The sequence below is a fragment of the Podospora anserina genome, chromosome 6, assembly GCF_000226545.1.
Source record: "Podospora anserina S mat+ genomic DNA chromosome 6, supercontig 2".
Taxonomy (NCBI): domain Eukaryota; kingdom Fungi; phylum Ascomycota; class Sordariomycetes; order Sordariales; family Podosporaceae; genus Podospora; species Podospora anserina.
Genome location: NW_001914857.1, coordinates 2,705,295 through 2,722,897, shown reverse-complemented (window position 1 = coordinate 2,722,897; position 17,603 = coordinate 2,705,295). Strand labels below are relative to the sequence as shown.

Sequence of the window (17,603 nt, the reverse complement as noted above, 5' to 3'; positions counted from 1 at the left end):
CATAGTTTCCTTCACCTCGGAGTTGCCGCCTTCACTTGAAAGGGTTATCAAATCCCACGGGCCACGGAAGGTACCGTCCTGCAAGCATCCAGAGCAAAGGTGGTTTGAGGATCCATAACGGTGTACAAGTGGCAAAGTAAAAGAATATTGGTGTGATGAGTGATAAAGGATACGCGAAAAGGTGCGGGTTCCACATCGATCAGCTTTCAAACCCCAAAGGAGAATCTTGCACGCAGAGATTCCGCTCGCTGACTTAAAGTAAGCATGCAAGGTAACATGGCACAGCATTGATATGTACGTTGGCTGTGTAGCGAGAGCAGCAACTGCAGCCACTGGACCGTACGATAGGCTTAGATAGGCTGGACCTTCCAATTGGTAGTTGGCTCTGGGCTGCGCCTTCGCAAACCCACTCTCTTCCAATAGAATTCGACAGTTGGTGCCGGTGAAGGTCATGCAACGACCTTGTAGGGCGTAGAAGCGAGCTTTGGGGCCGTAGCCTGTGGCTACGCCGGCCTATCTCCGACCCATATAAGAATGCCCCAAGCTGACAGACCGGGCCCTGGGGCCCATGGTTAATAAGATGCTAGTAACCGTGTGAGATCCGCCCTTATTGGCGACATTACCGGAAATCCTTTCCAATATTCACCTCCGGCCCGATTCGTTGTTACGAGCAAGCAAATAATATCCCGAGCTTCAGCAATAACACATGGGCCATGGACGACGACAGCGATGGTCATACCAGGTGGCCTGCCTGCCACCGGTGTCACAGCTCCAAATTGCGCTGCAGGAGGGCTCCCAACCAGAGAGCATGCAACCGGTGCATCCGGGCCCAGGCCGAATGCTCCCCTCGTCCCTCGCGGCGGAGCCAGCAGGTTGCGAGTACGACGGCGAATCTAAACAATGCCGTTTATCCAACCCAAGGGACGGGCTCCACTCTGCCGGTCATGGATCTAAGCATGGGCGGCACTACCAGCTCAACAACACCGCCTGATAATATCGAGGCATTGGACTCGTCCAGTCTTGGCACTCTCGATACGCTCGACTCACGTATGCTCCAGGCCATGGACTCGTGGCCACGGCTGAGCGGATCTGACATTTCCTCCCCTATCAATCCGCTATTGTACCAAGATTTCTTCCATCTCACAGAGGTGCCGACGGCATTGGGCGGCAAGCCTCAGCTTGGTGGGCTCCAGAATGCCTCGGTGAGTGAAGCTGAGGGGAGCCAGGCGAGCCAAATGGACCGCACAATGAACGATAGCGAACAAGCACTTGGGCACCGACAAAGCCGGACAACCGGCCTGGATGCTCGGGTCCACGAGCTCGCCCGCCTCAACATTCTTCTGGTGAACCAGCAGGAAGCAACGGCAGAGTCCATCCACGCACTGCGGGAGTTGCCAGAAGCCCAGGCGTATGACGGCCGCCAGAGCGATTACTTGAACTTGGAGGAAACGCTGCGAATAGCGCTCCAGCTGCTTAGTATCCTCCGCCAGTCGGCGCCGGCCCATGATCCGGCGACGGCCCTGCTCTTCCTCTCGTGCTATTCGCGCCTGGCAGCCATCTTCCGCAACGTATTCGAGTGCCTCCAGCGGATTCTCGACGAGGGCAGCACCATCTCGCAGAGGCCGCTGTCGCGCCTGTTCCCCCGCGTGCAGCTGGGGTCAGTCTGTCTCGGCGACGGGAGTGAGCGGCTGCAGGCCGAGATGGTGCTCGATGCTTCCGAGCATGTCTTTACCGACATCTCGATGAAGATTGAACTAATATTCACCGAGAAGGACCCCACTTCTTCTGGGGGGCAGGAAGCAGAGTCTCAGTGGCCCACCTTTGGCATGTTGGATGAAGGTATTCGCAGTGTGCCCGCGGAGCGCTCGGTGGTGATGGGACTTGTAGACAAGCTTAGAAGCGCATTGAAGCAATATTAGACTCGGATCCAGACAAGATAAGATCTAGAAATAGAGATGTGCAAACAATGATGAGATATAATAATCATCAACCACCGTTGAGAAACGAACGAGAAAGCGTTGTTGTTGTGACCTTTTATTTGCCGAAGGCGACCCCCCACGAAGCGGGAGATCGCTCGAAAAATCCATTTAATGATAGGTACCAGACGTACACTAGCTATACATGACGATGTACACAGGTACCTATGTCAAGCCGTTGGGTAGTCCCGGTGGCGGTTTTGAGGGGGTGAAAACCCTCTTCTGTGCCAGTCCCCCTCTCCAAACAAGGTTTTCCAGCTTGTATCCACGAAGAGTGCCCCTTGTGAGCACCCATCTAGAGGTTCTAAGGTCTTTGAATGTGCCTCAAACACCAGTGTGTCGATGGCCGATATGGCCCGAAAAAACGAGAAAGCGTGCTCATGAAAACTGACAAAGTAAACCAACCAAAACTCCCACCATGTGGTGCTCTATCTACAACTCCTATCCAACCCGCGCCTCGTACTTCTCCACGAGTTTCTTTTGCACCGTCGCGCCCAGCTCCCTCAAGCTCGGCGCGCGCACAATCTCCAGCACAGTAACCTCGGCCCCAAGCCGTCGACGGATCCAGTTCCGGAGCTCGATGCTGATCAGCGAGTCAATGCCCACCGACGCCAGCGGGCCGTCGAGGTCCAGCTCGTCCTCGGACCGCATCATGAAGCCGAGGAGCGTATTTTTGATCTCGCGTGCGATCAGCGCCGCCGTATCTGCCGACCGGAGCAGCGTCATGTTAGAGCTGATCTCCCGCAGCAGCCGCGTCAGCTCCTCGTCCGACGACGACGCTCCGCCGCCCGACCCGGCGCCGCCCGTGTCTTCCAGGTTGCGATACACCAGCATCCGCGGGTCCTTGCGCCAGACGGTGCGGTTGGCGGGTGCCGTGATGGGCAGCAGGGAGCGCATGCCGATACCCATCTGCGAAGGCTGTGCATAGCGGTACATGGCATCATCACCGCCGGGGGCGGCCGGCGTCGTCGCTCGGGCCGCCGACCGCTGGAGCATGAGCTCGACACAGTCTAGCAGCGCGGGCTCTTCCATGATGTACTGGGATGTGGCCCGTAGTGAGTCAAGAACGTCCGTGTTTTCGCTGACATAGCCCACGTCCCCGATGACGCCAATGTTGAGCACGCTGGCCGGCAGCCCGAGCGAGTGACGGTACTGCACGAAGGCGTCGAGGAAGGTGTTGCCGGCGTTGTAGTTGGCCTGGCCCCACTGCCCGCTCATGGCGCCAGCGGAACTGAAGAGGAAGAACAGGTCCAGTGGCTCGGCCTGCTCGCGGGCGAGTGCGTTGTGCAGATTCCAGGTGCCCTGGATCTTGGGCCGGGACGCCGTCACCCAGTCGTCCCACGACATATCGACCAGACTGTTGTCCTGCACAATAAACGTTAGCGCCCATTGGCACTATTAGTAAGTAGATAGGAGGCAACATACCCGGAGGACCATGGATGCCTGCAGCACACCAGCAATCGGCCTTCCCGCTGCCTTGATGGCCAGTAACACATCCTCATAGTTGGACACATCGCCTGATACCCTTACGGTCGTGCAGCCCAGAGCTTCAAGCTCAAGGACGAAAGGGTCATGGTCAGAAACAGACGCGGCTGACCGGGACAGGAAGACAAAATGTCTAGCCCCCTTTTCGGCAAGCCAAGTTGTGATGGCGCGACCCAGGCCACCCAGACCGCCGACGAGAAGATACGCACCATCGCTCCGCAACACTATCGGATTGCGGGTCGCCTCAGACACGAGTTCGTTGCGATTCTCGGGCATAGTGACCACGATCTTTCCCATGTGCTGAGCCTTCTGCATGAACCGAATGGCGTCGGATATGGCGGTGGCGGGCAGGGTTGTCAAGGGGGAAATGGGGCGTAGATGTCCTTGCGTGTAGAAGGCAAGGGCGCGTTCCATGAGGCTTTTAGAGGCGTCAGTACAGTTCAAAAGCAAGTGCCAGGCTCACTGCCGTCGAGTCCACTCACCTCTTGATCATCAGGGGTCGCTCAGTGGAGAAGCGCAGTAGATCAAAGCCAACAAATGCCCGGTTCGCCTCGAACACGTCCATGGCCAGCAGCCCTTGACCGACAAGATCGCGGCGACCAATCTCGACAAAGGTGCCAAACTTGGCTACGCACTTCCAGGACGCGTGCAGGAGCTCACCTGCCAGGGAGTTGAGGACAACGTCGACGCCGCGCCCTCCGGTCTCCTTCAGCAGTGCGGGAAGGAAAGACGCATCTCGGGAGTTAAAGATGTGATGGCGCGGAATGTGGAAACGGTCCACAATGTACTCGGCCTTTGACTCGTTGCCGACGGTGCAGTAAATCTGCGCCGCGTAACTTTGTTAGTTTTCAATGTCGACGACCCCGGACATGGAGGCGTTTCCAACACGTACCTCAGCGCCAATCATCTTGGCAACTTCAATAGCCGCGATACCAACACCACCCGTGGCCGAGTGAATAAGCACCGACTAAAGACGTCTGTTAGTATTGGCTGTGAGAAGCACGCAATCATCACTGGGCTGACTTACCATGCCCCTTGCTAGGCGACCGACGTCGAGGAGACAGTATATAGCGGTACAATAAACGGCGAGCATTGAGGCACCCTCCTCAAACGTCAGGGTATCTGGCATCTTGACGCACAGCGTCTCTGACACTTGCAGAGAAGTGGTAAACGACCCGCTCGAGCTGGCAATGACGCGATCGCCGACACGATGCTCGGTGACGCTGGATCCGACGGCTGTCACGGTGCCGCTGCACTCGTAGCCCATGCCGCGCCCGATGGAGTAGGGCTCGGCCACAATCCCCAGCGAGACGAGGACATCCTGTAATAATGCTGTCAGCTTGGCCTTCACGGGGTGTATGTTGGGTGAGGGAGGTAAGGGAAGTTGCCAAACAACCTAGCAAGCGGCTCATAGGGAAAGAAAGAAATAAAGGGGCGGGAAAGACGAGGCCATGTTTACCTTGAAATTCAGCCCAACAGCCTGCACCTCAACCCGAACATCATTCTCCCCCAGCGCCGTCTCGGCTCTCCGCTCCCAGAATAGCGTATTCACCAGACCAGGACGATGTTGCTCCAGCTTCAGCACCGTCTTTTCCGCGGGCCCACCCTCTCCATCACCCGCCGTGGTAATCCCCTTTGCGACATCAACAAAGTGGTATCGGCCAATCAGCACCCTCCCCCCAACGCACGCCCACTCCGCCTCAGACCTGACATCCTCCTCCTCCGGCCCCCGGCGCTGAAACTCGGCCAACACAGCCGGCACGGCCCCAAACTCAACATCGACCTGGCCCAAACAATCCAACTCTAGCGTCGCAAAATCCAACCCCGTCTCCGTGCGCAGCACGCGCGCCACGCCGACCACGGGCGCAAAGCGCGGGTCCACGCAGCCGACCTGGCTCGCGCCCGTGAGCCACAGCACGCCGCAGCCGCGGTCGCGCGCCTGCCGCACCAGCTCCTGGAAGGAGGCAAGCCGGCGCGGTGTGAGGTTGTGGAAGAAGGGTTCAGTGAGGTCTAGTGCTACGAGAATGTCTTGGTTTTCTGGGAGGGACGGGGTGTCGAGGGTGTGCAGGTCGATTTGGTAGCCGGAGAGCTGGAGCTGGGCGCGAAGAGAGGCAATGACGGCTATGGTGGTGGTGGTAGTGGTCTCTCCCGAATGGAGCAGGGTGACTCGTTTCGAGGGTGGTGGCTGCGGTGCGGCGGGCGTGGTGATGATGTTGTTGTTGAGGTAGCCGTCGTATGCGACTGCTTCTGCGCCAGCGAAGCCTGCCGCGCGCAGCTCTGTGTCCCAGCGGGCGCTGTCCATGTACGGCTCGGGGAACCGCAAATCGGCGCCACCGAGCCACCAGCCCGGCAGGACGCCCATGACGAAGTTGATCCATTTGGTTTCTGCAAGCCGAGTATTTAGTGACTGATGTCATCACGTCTAGGAACATGTGGTTACTTACCTGGAGAAAGTTCCTGCAGGAACAGCCTCCCCCGAGGGTGGACGAGCTTGCGGACGTTGGACAGGGTCTCGTGGATGTTTGGTGTTGCGTGCATGACCTAGCGATGGCATCGATATTAGCACTCCCTCTTCCACCACCATCACTGTGGCTGTGGTCTGTCACTTACATTGCAGGCGATAATAAGGTCGAAGCTCTCAGGATCGAAACCCTGTTCCAGGGGGTCCTTGGATATATCCAGCACGGCATACTGGAGGCCCTCATACTCCTTGAAGCGTTCCTTGGCCGCGGGGAAGAAGCCCGGGGACACATCAGTGTAGGTGTACGACAGGTACATGCGCTCGCCATAAGCAGACTTGAGAGCGGGCAGGACGGTCGCCGTTGTCCCACCGGTGCCCGCGCCAATCTCCAGCACCCTGAGGTTGGGCTTTCGGTGAGCCACTAGATCAAGGAACGCCGAGTACTCCGAATTCTGCATAAAATCGTACAGCTGGTGGAGGACATTGTCTTCGAGCAGGAGGGCCAGCTCGTCCGTGGTACCGCTGAAGATGGAGTCGCAGTTGCTGGCGATGCGGTAGACGGCCGTCGCCGCTGCGTGCGCCTCCGTGTCCAAGAGCTGGGCGTACAGCGTGTCGACCGTCTCTTGGCGGCGAGCCGGGGACATGTCGACATCGCTTTGCTGAGAAGACAAGCATCCGTAGCGGCCACCCAAGATGTCAACGCAAAGGCCGTCCAGCCATTGTCGAAAGTGCGCGAGATGGGGCCTGGACGGTTCGACGACCCGCAGCCGCTCGGCGGCGTCGAGCATGCACAGCGCTGAGAACCTGTCGAGTAGTTTGTGGACGTCATGCCGGTCCTTTGCCGGGCGGATGAGGGTGGTGATGTCCATCAAGTTCACGTCTTCCTTCCACTCGAGCTCGACAGCCGCGTGGGGGTCTTGTCCGCCGTCGCCCTCGGCGTCGCTGATGACGGACACCTGCATGCCCTTCACCGAGATGACTACCTTGCCGTCTGACACGGCAACAGCATCTGCAATGCGCGCATTCTTGCGCTCCTCGGTGATGCGGACCTCCATGGCCATGTCTGGTGTTGCCGGGGGTCCAATGTACATCTCGTCAATGTACGTGGGGATGGCCACCCGGTCAAACCGCCTGGTCAGGCCGTTGGTCAATGCCGGGGCTATTGCTTGTGGCACAAGATCCAGCGTCACGGGGTGGATGGCGTAGAGCGACTCTCCGTCGCGGATATCGTTTGTCATGTGCGTCAGCAGCGTTGGCTCTACGGGGTTGGCAGTGATGTCCCTAAGTCCGAGGAACCGGGGCCCGTACTCGAGCCCAAGCGAACGCAGTTTACGGTACCAGGCCTTTCGCGAAACCACGCGCGGCAACGGCGCCAGATCGGGGGCCTCGTGCGGGAACTCGGAGCCTGCCGAGACCTGCCCGAAGGCGTGCTTCAGCCAGCTGCCGTTCTGGTAGCTGGAGATGGTAAAGTTGTACCAGACCGAGTCGGCCGAGTTGGTCAGCGGCACACGCTGGAGCTGTGTGATGGTTTCCGTCGCGGTTTCTTGGACTAGGATCATGGCCGCCTTGATGTGCACACGCCGAACCGTAAAGTCGGTGGCGCCCGTGAGCTGCCGCACAGCCTCGCCCGCCATGGTGACGTAGCCCACGCCGGGGAAGACGATGTCGCCAGCGACTTCATGCTCCTTGATCCAGGGCACCGACTCAAGCCGCAGCAGGTTCCGCCAGGCCGGGCTGGAATCGGTGCTTTCCAGAATCCGGGAGCCCAGCACATCATGGTGCGGGAACTTCCGGTGGCGCCACTCTCGTGCCAGGCGGCTCTCGTACCACATGGGCTCTTCGTAGTGCCAGGGGTACAGCGGCAGGTCCACGAGGAATTTACCTTCACCGACAACCGGGGCGAGATGTAGGGGCTGGTTGGCGGACCACAGGTGGCCCACTGCATGGAGCAGGTCAGAGTGGGAGTTATTCCCGCGTGTCAGGATGTTCATGTACTCGTCGGTGGACTTGGCGGATTTGAGTATCTGGCGCAGTGGACCGGCCAGCGCCGAGTGCGGCCCGATCTCGACAAACGTCTTGCGCCCCGGCTCCCGCAGGATCTGGCTGACGGCGGTGGAGAAACGAACGGGCGAGACCAAGTTGTTGACCCAATACTCTGGCCCCAGCTCCCTGCCGCTCTTTACTGTTTTACAGGAGACAGTGGAGTAAAACGGTATGTTGGGGTCGTTTGCGTTGATCATGTTGCTGAGGAGCTCTTCGTAGAGCGGTGCCACTTGTCGCATGTGATCTGTTCATGTTATTAGCAAACGTGAAGGTGCCCCGAGAGGCTGGTTTGTGCTGGTGTATGCACAAAGAGAACCAGGCGAGGGGGGAACGAGGGATTACTCACGAGAATGATATGCCCGGTCAACCTGCAATGCCCGAACCAAGATGTCCGGGTTCGCCTCTTTGATATTCAGCATGACCCCTTCCAGCGCGTCTTTATCTCCAGTGAGGGTTGTGCTCTCAGGGCTGTTCTCGCAGCCGATCAGGACGCCGCTGCTGAGATACGGCTCGACCTCCTTGCGCCCGAGGCCCACGGCAGCCATGCCGCCTGGCTTTTTTGTCGAATCTACCGAGAGCATGACCTTGCCTCGGTAGTACGCAATTGCGATACCTTCGTTCGCCGTTATGGCGCCGCTGGCATACGCCGCGGCAATCTCACCGCTCGAGTGGCCGACCACAGCGCCTGGCGTGACATTGTAACTCGTCAAAAGGTCCACGAGCGCCATCTGGATAGCGGTGCAGCAGGGCTGTGACAGTTCAGCTGAGGAAATGCGGCTGCGGCTCTTGGGAGCCTGAATCTCGTCTATGCAGCGTGTTAGTACTTGGGAACTTGGGACTCGGGGTACAACTTAGTCATGACTTGCCAATCAAACTCCACTGCGGGCCGTCGGGAAGTGTTTGCAAGAACTTGTCCATGTCTCGGAGGCTCTGTCTGAATTCGGGGACATTCTTGATCAGCGCCATGCCCATCTGCGCCCACTGTGCCCCCTGCCCGCTAAAGACGAAGACGAGCTTCGACGGCTCGCGAGAAGCCGGGCGGGGCGAGACAACTGGCGTCCAGTCGTCCAGTCCATCTGTTACGCAGAATGCCCGGTAGCTCAGGGCGTCGCGCTTTAGGGCCAGCGAGAAGCTCATGTCGCGCAGCTGTGACGGGTGAGAGAGGTGGTAGGCTTGATGCTGTGACACCATCGACTGGAGCGCTTTGGGGTGTTTGGCGGAGAAGAGAAGCAGGCGCAAGCCGGGGTCGGCATCGAAGGCCTCGACATCGCCTTTGTGTGCCGTCGCATTTGCAGCTCCGAACGAGGAAGCGGACGAGAGTAGGACCTGATTGGATAAAGATACAGGTGAGTGTCTGAGTTGCAGCGTGTATTTTATCCATTGTTTCTTACATGAGCGTTAGAGCCCCCTATTCCGAAACTGTTGACTCCAACAACATGGTCTCGGTCCTTGGGCCAGGGCCGGGGCTCAGTCGGGACTGTGAGCTTGCACTCCTTGAACGGAACTGCAACATACATGGTTAGAAAGAAGCGGTTTGGACGGTTGGGGCGCTGGTGTCTTACTTTTGGGATTTGGCGTGGTGAAGTTGAGATTGGGCGGAATCGTCTCGTTCTCCAGAGCCAACGTCATCTTGATCAGACTCGAAAGACCCGAGGCTCCCTCGCTATGCCCCAGGTTTGTTTTCACCTGCCTCAATCAGATTCTGCCAGGCAAAGCTATCAAAATGCGGAGGTTTACTCACCGATCCAATGTATATTCCGTAATCTCCAAAGATGTTGGCCACCGCGAGTGTCTCAATGGGGTCCCCGACCTAGATGTTGAACGGCGGAATAAGCATCATATCACACCAATACCACACTCGCATGGATACACGTACAGCAGTTCCGGTTCCGTGACACTCAATCATAGCTGTCTTAGAAAAGTCGGAAATGCCCGCCAGCTGGTGGCCGCGCCGGATGAGAGCCTCATGAGCAGCCGTGTTCGGAGCCGTGAGCGTCGAGGATTTGCCGCCGGCATTGACAGCAGTCGACCGGACCACGGACCGAATCGGATCGCCATCTCGGATGGCGTCGCTGAGCTTCTTGACGTAGATGGCCGAGACGGCCTCGCCGCGGGCGTAGCCGTCGGCGTCTGCATCAAATGTCTTGCAGAGAGCACTCGGAGACATGACGCCCTGCTCTTGCATGGTGATGGTCGTCCGCGGCGAGCAGATGACGTTGGCGCATGCCACGATGGCCGACTCGCACTCTCCGGAGAAAATGGCGTGGCAGGCGTCATGGAGTGCCGTCAGCGACGACGAGCAGGCTGTCCTGATGGTGACACTATAGAGGAATTAGTCACCTCGCTCACCCCCAACGAAGCAGTTGTATTGTGACAACTTGCCTTGGGCCCATGAAGCCGAACTCGTAGTGGATACGATTCGCCGACATGTAGTCGCCGTACCCCGTCAAGCGGTACATGTGGTAGTGCTGAGGATCGCGGCCGTCGAGTTCCAGCCAGTCGCCTTCAAAAGTGCCGAGGTACACACCGACCTTCTTCCCTCGGAGCTGGTCGGGTTTCTGACCAGCGTTCTGTAGGCACTCGTAGACGACTTCGAGCGTCAGTCGCTGCTGCGGGTCCATGGCCTCGATTTCTTTCTTGGTCATGGACCAGAACGAGGAGTCCATGTTGGCCAGGTTGACGTTGTCGAGGAAATAGCCGAACTTGCTGGCTGTGTGCCCAATCTTGCCTGGGCCGTACCAGCCCTCGGCGTTGTATCGGTCCTCTGGAACCTCACACCGCCCGCTGCGTCCGTTGTAGAGCATGTCCCAGAAGCCTGCAGCATCGGTGATGCCGCCTGGGAGTCGCATGCCCATGCCACAGATGGCGATAGGCTCGACCGGCGGTTGGGTTTGGGTTTTGCTGCCATTGGGGAGACCACTCCCAGTCGAGAGGCCGTTGCCATGGGGATGGCCGTTCACCGAGTCTCCGTTTGTGGTCCTTTCAGACGTCGGATGGTGGTCCCCATTCACAATGCCAGTGCCATTGGTTCGGCCATTTCGTCCTTCCTGAGACACGGGTTGATCTTCAAACCTCAGGTCGGCCATGGCTCCTGTAGAAAGCACCGAGAAGCGAAGGTATGGCGACGAGTGCTAAGTAACTGCTAGGCTGTGTAGTAGTAAGGCAAGAGTTACAAAGCTTCGACGAATGTGCAAGGTACGGAACGCTAAACAAAAGAGTCAAGTAAGCAGCAGCCTACAGTCTCCCGTCTACATACCAGACATGGCATTAATATCAATAGCCTTATAGTGGCATCCGTCGTCTCGGGATGTCTCCTTTGGTCTGTTCCCCTAATCCGGCTTCCGAACCCAGCGAGGCCGGATGTCACGCTTGCACGTGGCATATTCATCTTGGTGCACCCGGCAATCCTCCGTAGACTTCGGTAAGCCCATCGGCGTCGAAAGGACGCTTCATGGTTCTGACGCAGCACGCCGCAGACACGCGTCGGGAATCCGCAAACCGCAACCCGCAGCCAACAGACCGATAAGTCGGATCACCGATACGGCACCGACTTTGTCGGATTGTTGCCTGTTCGGCTGTTCCACTCAGCACCGAAACAGCCAGTCTGCCGGGCGTGATGGTGTGCTGGCTCCTCCGGACGGACGGGATTCCTGGGCATCACAGCGGCCATTCTGTTAGTGGTCCAACGCCAGCAGACTCAGTTGCGAAATGCTTGCCTAATACTGCTAATGACCTGCAGGTATTTACACTCATAACTGTCCCTAAAGACGATACGCCTCCCAAGCTACCAACATCAACATCTCTAACGCGCCTCGTCGATTCCATCGCACTCCACAGACAGTCTCGGCATGGCAGTGATGGCACCTCAAATGGGTGAAAAGAGTGAAACGAATGGGGCCAACGGCACTCATGCCACGCCGCCAATGCCAGGACTTTGGATCACGGGGATTGCCTCCCAATATCCTCCATATCTCCTAGGGCCAGAGAAGTTGGATGAGTTTGCGAAGAGGTTCTTTGACGTGGAGAAGCCAGGGTAAGTGGTGCAGGTCGAATCCATTCCCCGCTTGACTCTGTCGCTTCTGAGCCGTGCTGACATGCTGTGGTTGGCAATAGTTTGAAAAAGCTCCTCCAGATCAACAAAACAAGTGGTATCGACACGCGCGCCTCCATCGGGGACTACCAAACCGGTTTCGCCAGCCGCCCGGAGGCCCCAACCCTTGCTGATCTGGACAAATTCTACCGCCGGGCAGGCGTCGACCTCGCCGCGCAGGCATGCCGCAAGGCGCTGAAAGAATGGGGCGGCCGGCCCTGCGACATCACGCACACCATCGCCGTGACCTGCACGAACCAGGGCAACCCGGGCTACGACCTTCTAGTGGCGCGCCGCCTGGGCCTGCCGCACACGGTCGATCGCATGCTGCTGCACGGCGTGGGCTGCGCCGGCGGGCTGGCCATCATGCGCGCGGCGGCCCAGGTCGCCAGCGGCGCCGCGTCCCGGGGCAAGCCGGCGCGTGTGCTGGCCTTCGCGTGTGAGCTGTGCACGCCCAACGTGCGGCACGACCTGGCCGAGGCCGCGGCTTGCGCAGACCCGGCCGACGTGAGCATCGCGGGCGTGTTGTTTGCCGATGGCGCCGCCGCGTTTGTGCTTTGCAACGACGCCGGGCTGCTGTTACCGCAGGACGACGCCGGTGACGACGACGGCGGCGGGGACTCGGGTCGGGCTGAGCCGCTATTCCAGCTGCTCGAGTGGGACAACGCGACTATCCCGGACACGATGCAGCACATGGCCTTCTACGCCGAAGGCACCGGGTTCCGTACTGTATTGACCCGTGATGTGCCCTCATTTACCAAGACGGCCATCGGGCCCATGTTCAGGGACCTGCTGCCGGGGTTTCGGGAGAAGACGAGGCTGAAGAGTCTCGATGTGGCCGACTTCGACTGGGCTCTGCACCCGGGCGGAGAGGCCATCATCCAAGGGGCGCAGGAGATGCTGGATTTGACAAGCGAACAGCTGCGGGCTACTCGGGAGATATACAGGACGCGGGGCAACTCATCCAGTCCAACTGTATTGGCAGTGCTGGACCTGCTGCGGAAGATGGGCCGCGGCAAGGATCATGTTGTTGCGACATCTTTTGGCCCTGGCTTGGCTATTGAAATGTCTTTACTCAAACGGTGCCGGGCGGGCGACGGTGTTTGAATGATATGGACATACTTGCGAGCACTAGTTATTTACCCAGCAATTGTGTGTAGGAGGAATCAAGACCAACTTACACGATTGCAGTCCGTACTACTCAGTGTCACTTGTATCTGGCCCGGTTACCAAATGAAATCGCTACCTGGTAGTTACTTGAAATACCACCATTAGTAGGTAGTCACTCTTAGTACCATTCGACACCCAATACGTCACGTTCTGCTTTAAAACGAAGCCAAACGTGCCACGGGTTGACGACAGTGACCAATCGATCGCCGAGTCAACGAATGAGGAAGGTATTCTGCAGAGTCTGATCTACATGCTTCAGGTCTTTTTGTTGAGGACTTAGGGTTGGGGCTAGGGTTAGGGTTCGGATCTTTTTGTTGAGGACCAACATCATCCAAGGCCGGTAATTAAGAATAGCTCCAACAAACAAAAACATCCACTGCACACACACTCATAGACTCGCGATTATTCCCTTACACATCCATCAGCCATCAACCGTCAACCATCCCAGCCGGCGTGCCACAACAGCCATGACACTCCCGCACACGGAGGGCGACGACGGCAGCCCAGAGGGACCACTGCCAGCACCTCCAACTCCGTTGGTGCCTCTGGGCAACAACATTTTCCTGTTTGAACCCAGTGTCCCGTCAGCGGCACACGACAAGATCAGTGGTAGTGGCAGCGCCAGCGGATGCCCGCCGCCGTCCCTGATCATTCTCTGCACGTGGCTTGGGGGCGCGACCACGCCACGGGTCGCCAAATACGTCGAGGGCTACCGGAAAGCATTTCCCGGTGCGACCCTTGTCTTGGTCCGTACAGTCTTTGCCGATATCTCGGCTCGCTCGTTTGCGGCCGTCCGTTCTCGGCTGCGGCCAGCCCGAGACGCCATCATCAAGGCGTTGCAGCCGCCGCCGACGACAACTCGGACTACCGAGTCCGGCACCACCAATCTTGTCATTCCTCAGGCCCTGCTCCACATGTTTTCCCACGGCGGCTGCAATACGGCAATACAACTGGCCCTGTCCATATCCGAGGTGGCCGGCACGCTTCTGTGCGACCACCTGCGCCAGATTGTCTTCGACTGCTGCCCGGGCGACACTTCATTCGCCAAGGCCTTCAATGCGGCGATTTTGTCACTGCCCGCTACCAGCTCGGCCCCCATCCGAGCTCTCGGCACGGCTGCCATATTCGCGGCTGTGGCCACCATCACGGCGCTGCAAAAGGCCGGCTTCATGTCCTCAGTCAACGATATGCGGCGTGAGCTGAACAAGCCAACCCTGTTCGGCACCGCCGCCCGTCGGCTCTATCTCTTCTCCCGTGCTGACCGCATGGTGGGACCCGCTGACGTCCAATCCCATGCCCAGCTCGCGCGAGAAGCTGGATGTGAGGTTGGGCTTGTGCTCTTCCGAGAGGCGCCCCACTGTGCACTCGTCACCGAGGACGCGACCAAATATTGGCGTGCCATCCAAGGCTGCTGGATGGGGGAGTCTCTGCCGCAACTAAATGGCGAGTCAAAGCTGTGAAGGGAGACTAGACTGTCTTGTGTCTCTTATGTCCGGTTCGCCTGCACCCTCAATATCCGGTCCTGGCAACCCTCATTACTGCTGTCCCACCCTTCCAACCCCCGTCCTGCCCAGACGCCATGGCCTCCCAAACCCTTCCATTCGTCTTCCATCTTCTCATCGAGACAGCCGCAGCCGCGTCCTTCATCTTCCGACCGGAACAACAACTGCCCGACTGCTCCGCGGCTGCGAAGCTGATTTTGCGCCAGTACGGCGGGCTTCTCCTCTCAACAAACCTCGTCTGTCTGGTCGCCATCTTCCACCACCAGCCACCCTCTTGCGGCACGAGACTTCTCGCTGCGGCTCTAGGCACTTATCACGCCTGGCCCATCCATCGTGCTCTCGCGCGTCTACAGTACAAGGTACAAGGCGACAGCGAAGGACAAGGCGCCGCGTTGGGAGGGCCGGCTGTGCATTTGGTGTTGCACTCGCTGTGTCTTGCCGCTTTCCTCGCGGTGGCAGTCTTTGGAGACGACAAGGGGGCTTGAAGGACTGACCGGTTGTCGGTGATGCTTGGCCTGCCGGCCCAAGTACTTAGCCTGGGGCGACTCTCCATCTCTTTGCACTGCACTTGGCCCTGCAGATAAAAGTTGCGAATGTAACTTGAGCATAATCACAGATAATTGAATGTATCTAAGCCCTTTCGATTATCATCACCGTGCATGGCCGTTCGTTATGGAGGTCCGCCAGCAAATGTCCCTCCTAATACACTCCATTCTGTTCTAAGCAGTAGTCTAGCTAATGCTGGCCTTGTTAAGCTGCATCAACTACACTTCTGCTGGCTACGAGATTACCTCATTAAGCCGAGACTTCTGACCCCTTTTCACCCCCCCTCTTCATCAGCTTCACCCACGAACCCTGTCCCACCGAACAGGTCAAGGTGTAATTCTCGGTCCAGGGCTGCTGCGAGGTTGCGGGCGCCTCGAGCCGCGAGTACTCCTGCAGGAACCGCACGAGGACAAAGCTCGTTTCCAGCAGCGCAAACTGCTGGCCAGGGCATATGCGGGGACCCCCGTTGAAGGGCAGGTACTGGAAGTGCGGGCGGATCGTCTCCCACCGCTCCGGGCGGAACTGGTCGGCGTCCTCGCCCCAAAGATCCCTCCGCCGGTGTGTCGAGAAGATTTGGTACACGACCTCTTGGCCCGCGGCGACGAAGATGGGCGCCGAGCCGTCGGGACCGCCGCCCACGGGGAGGATCGTGTCCTTGTTCGCTACGCGGATGTTCATGGGGATTGGGGGGTACAGGCGCAGGGCCTCCTTGATGAACCAGTTGAGGTAGGTCATGTCTTTGAGGTCGTCGTAGCGGGGGAGCCGTCCTTCGAGCTGTCTGTCGACCTCGGCTCGGAGCTTGGCTTGGATGGCGGGCTGTCTTGCGAGCTCGAAGAAGGCGGCACTCATAAGACAGGCCGATGTATCGCGCGCAGCAATGACTGAGAGGTTGGTCAGGTCGGACAATTCCAAATAAACACGCAGATGCCCTGTAAGTGCTACTTACGTATGTTCAATACATGGTCACGTATCTTCTTCGGGCTGATACCCTCGCTGGCGAGAGCGGCAAGGAAGGTGTACCGCTTTTCGTCTCCGACGTTGCTGTGTTGTTCAGACCCGGTCTTCTGGGTTGCTTCGATCGCTGCAAGCACGATGGGGTCGACGTATTCGTGCACCATCTTGCAGGCCTTTCCGTAGTCGGCATTGTAGTAGAGCGGTGCCAGGCTTCCGAGGCGGATTTTCTGCGCCACTCCGTCCACCCCGAGGTTAAAGGCCCAGGCAAAGCGGCGGCCCAAAGCCGTGGCTTGAGGATCAAGTACGCCGGAAGATGTGCCGAGCAAGAATTCGGTTCCCACGTCCAGAGTCTGTGGCCAATGTTAGCAAAGGACGTGCCGAGATGAATTCGAGTGGGTTGTCCATCAACAGCTTACAAATCGGAAAGCCCATTCCTGCATATCCACCGCCTGGCCATCCTTGGGCAGGGCCGCCATCCATACGCCGACATGCTTCTCAAAGAGCTGCAAGTCGGCCACCTGAGCCCGCGTGAGGTTTGGACGCAGGGTAGCGCGAGCGTGCTCCCACGTGGGACCGTCGGCGTTGAAGACGCCCACGCCCAACAGCTGGGCCGAGTTGTCGCGCCGCCGCTGGCCGATGTCAAAGTCAGGGAACTGCGTCACCAGCACCGCCTGGATGTTGCGCGGCTCGTTGGTGAAGAGCAGGCGCTGGCCCATGAGGTTGATCTCGAACGTGTTGCCGTACCTCCCGAACATGTTCTTCCGCCAGTATTCCAGGTACCGGCGCTGCGCGGCGGCCTTCCCTAGGCGGACGAAATGGTCGAGACCAAGCAGGGGATCCCACGCCCGCGCTCGCGTCACAGGCGCGCAGCCGTGCTTGCGGGCGAAGCGCCGCTTGCGCTGGAAGAGACTAATTCGTGCATAGAGCGAGCGGGTGAAGAGAGCAGCTATGCAAAGAATGGCAACGTAGTAGTAGATTGGGTATGGCATCTCGATGTCGTTTCGGTTCATCTAAGGTCTTGTTGGGTAAGAGCAGAGGATTCTGATGACAGTCGAGAGACCAAGACGGCAAATGTGTCGATGCCAGGGGCTCGGGCATGCGGCATGGTCTGGGCCTTCCAACAGGTTTGAAGTCCAAGTAAGGGACGACAACATCCGCAGCGATGCCGGAAGCCGCCCGGCGGCCAAATTGCCGTGGACAGGCAGAATTCGGCCCCGGCTTCCGTCCATAGGTCGGCAGGAAGGTGTCAGCGCTAAGCGGTCGGACTTCCGAACATGTGTCAACATCGGACTTCCGATCCAACGTGGGTCGCTGATAAGGCCGAGTCGGGACTGCGATGACGCCCGCTCGACTGGTGACTTATCGTGCGTGGATGC

General features: G+C 58.6%; 5 protein-coding genes across 5 annotated transcripts; 3 read left to right on the top strand and 2 right to left on the bottom strand.

The window, feature by feature from the left end:
• Nucleotides 1–713: 713 nt before the first annotated feature.
• PODANS_6_7345 (uncharacterized protein) lies at nt 714–1,919 on the top strand (the record flags this gene model as incomplete). The annotated part of the gene is made up of 1 exon (XM_001910613.1): nt 714–1,919. One exon carries the CDS (start codon nt 714–716, stop codon nt 1,917–1,919), a length of 1,206 nt encoding a protein of 401 aa, XP_001910648.1.
• A 498-nt stretch (nt 1,920–2,417) lies between these two features.
• Nucleotides 2,418–11,051, bottom strand: PODANS_6_7340 (uncharacterized protein; the record flags this gene model as incomplete). The annotated part of the gene is made up of 15 exons (XM_001910612.1): nt 2,418–3,341; nt 3,402–3,879; nt 3,944–4,284; nt 4,354–4,428; nt 4,489–4,782; nt 4,921–5,846; nt 5,906–6,002; nt 6,072–8,209; nt 8,312–8,770; nt 8,841–9,291; nt 9,357–9,469; nt 9,528–9,651; nt 9,707–9,775; nt 9,842–10,286; nt 10,348–11,051. The coding sequence occupies 15 exons, from the start codon at nt 11,049–11,051 to the stop codon at nt 2,418–2,420; spliced, it is 7,638 nt and encodes a 2,545-aa protein (XP_001910647.1).
• A 762-nt stretch (nt 11,052–11,813) lies between these two features.
• Nucleotides 11,814–13,162, top strand: PODANS_6_7330 (uncharacterized protein; the record flags this gene model as incomplete). Its single annotated transcript, XM_001910611.1, has 2 exons — nt 11,814–11,998; nt 12,079–13,162. The coding sequence occupies 2 exons, from the start codon at nt 11,814–11,816 to the stop codon at nt 13,160–13,162; spliced, it is 1,269 nt and encodes a 422-aa protein (XP_001910646.1).
• Nucleotides 13,163–13,692: 530 nt separating this feature from the next.
• On the top strand, nt 13,693–15,220 carry PODANS_6_7320 (uncharacterized protein; the record flags this gene model as incomplete). The annotated part of the gene is made up of 2 exons (XM_001910610.1): nt 13,693–14,681; nt 14,800–15,220. 2 exons carry the CDS (start codon nt 13,693–13,695, stop codon nt 15,218–15,220), a joined length of 1,410 nt encoding a protein of 469 aa, XP_001910645.1.
• A 302-nt stretch (nt 15,221–15,522) lies between these two features.
• On the bottom strand, nt 15,523–17,216 carry PODANS_6_7310 (uncharacterized protein; the record flags this gene model as incomplete). The annotated part of the gene is made up of 3 exons (XM_001910609.1): nt 15,523–16,154; nt 16,220–16,516; nt 16,637–17,216. The coding sequence occupies 3 exons, from the start codon at nt 17,214–17,216 to the stop codon at nt 15,523–15,525; spliced, it is 1,509 nt and encodes a 502-aa protein (XP_001910644.1).
• Nucleotides 17,217–17,603: the final 387 nt, after the last annotated feature.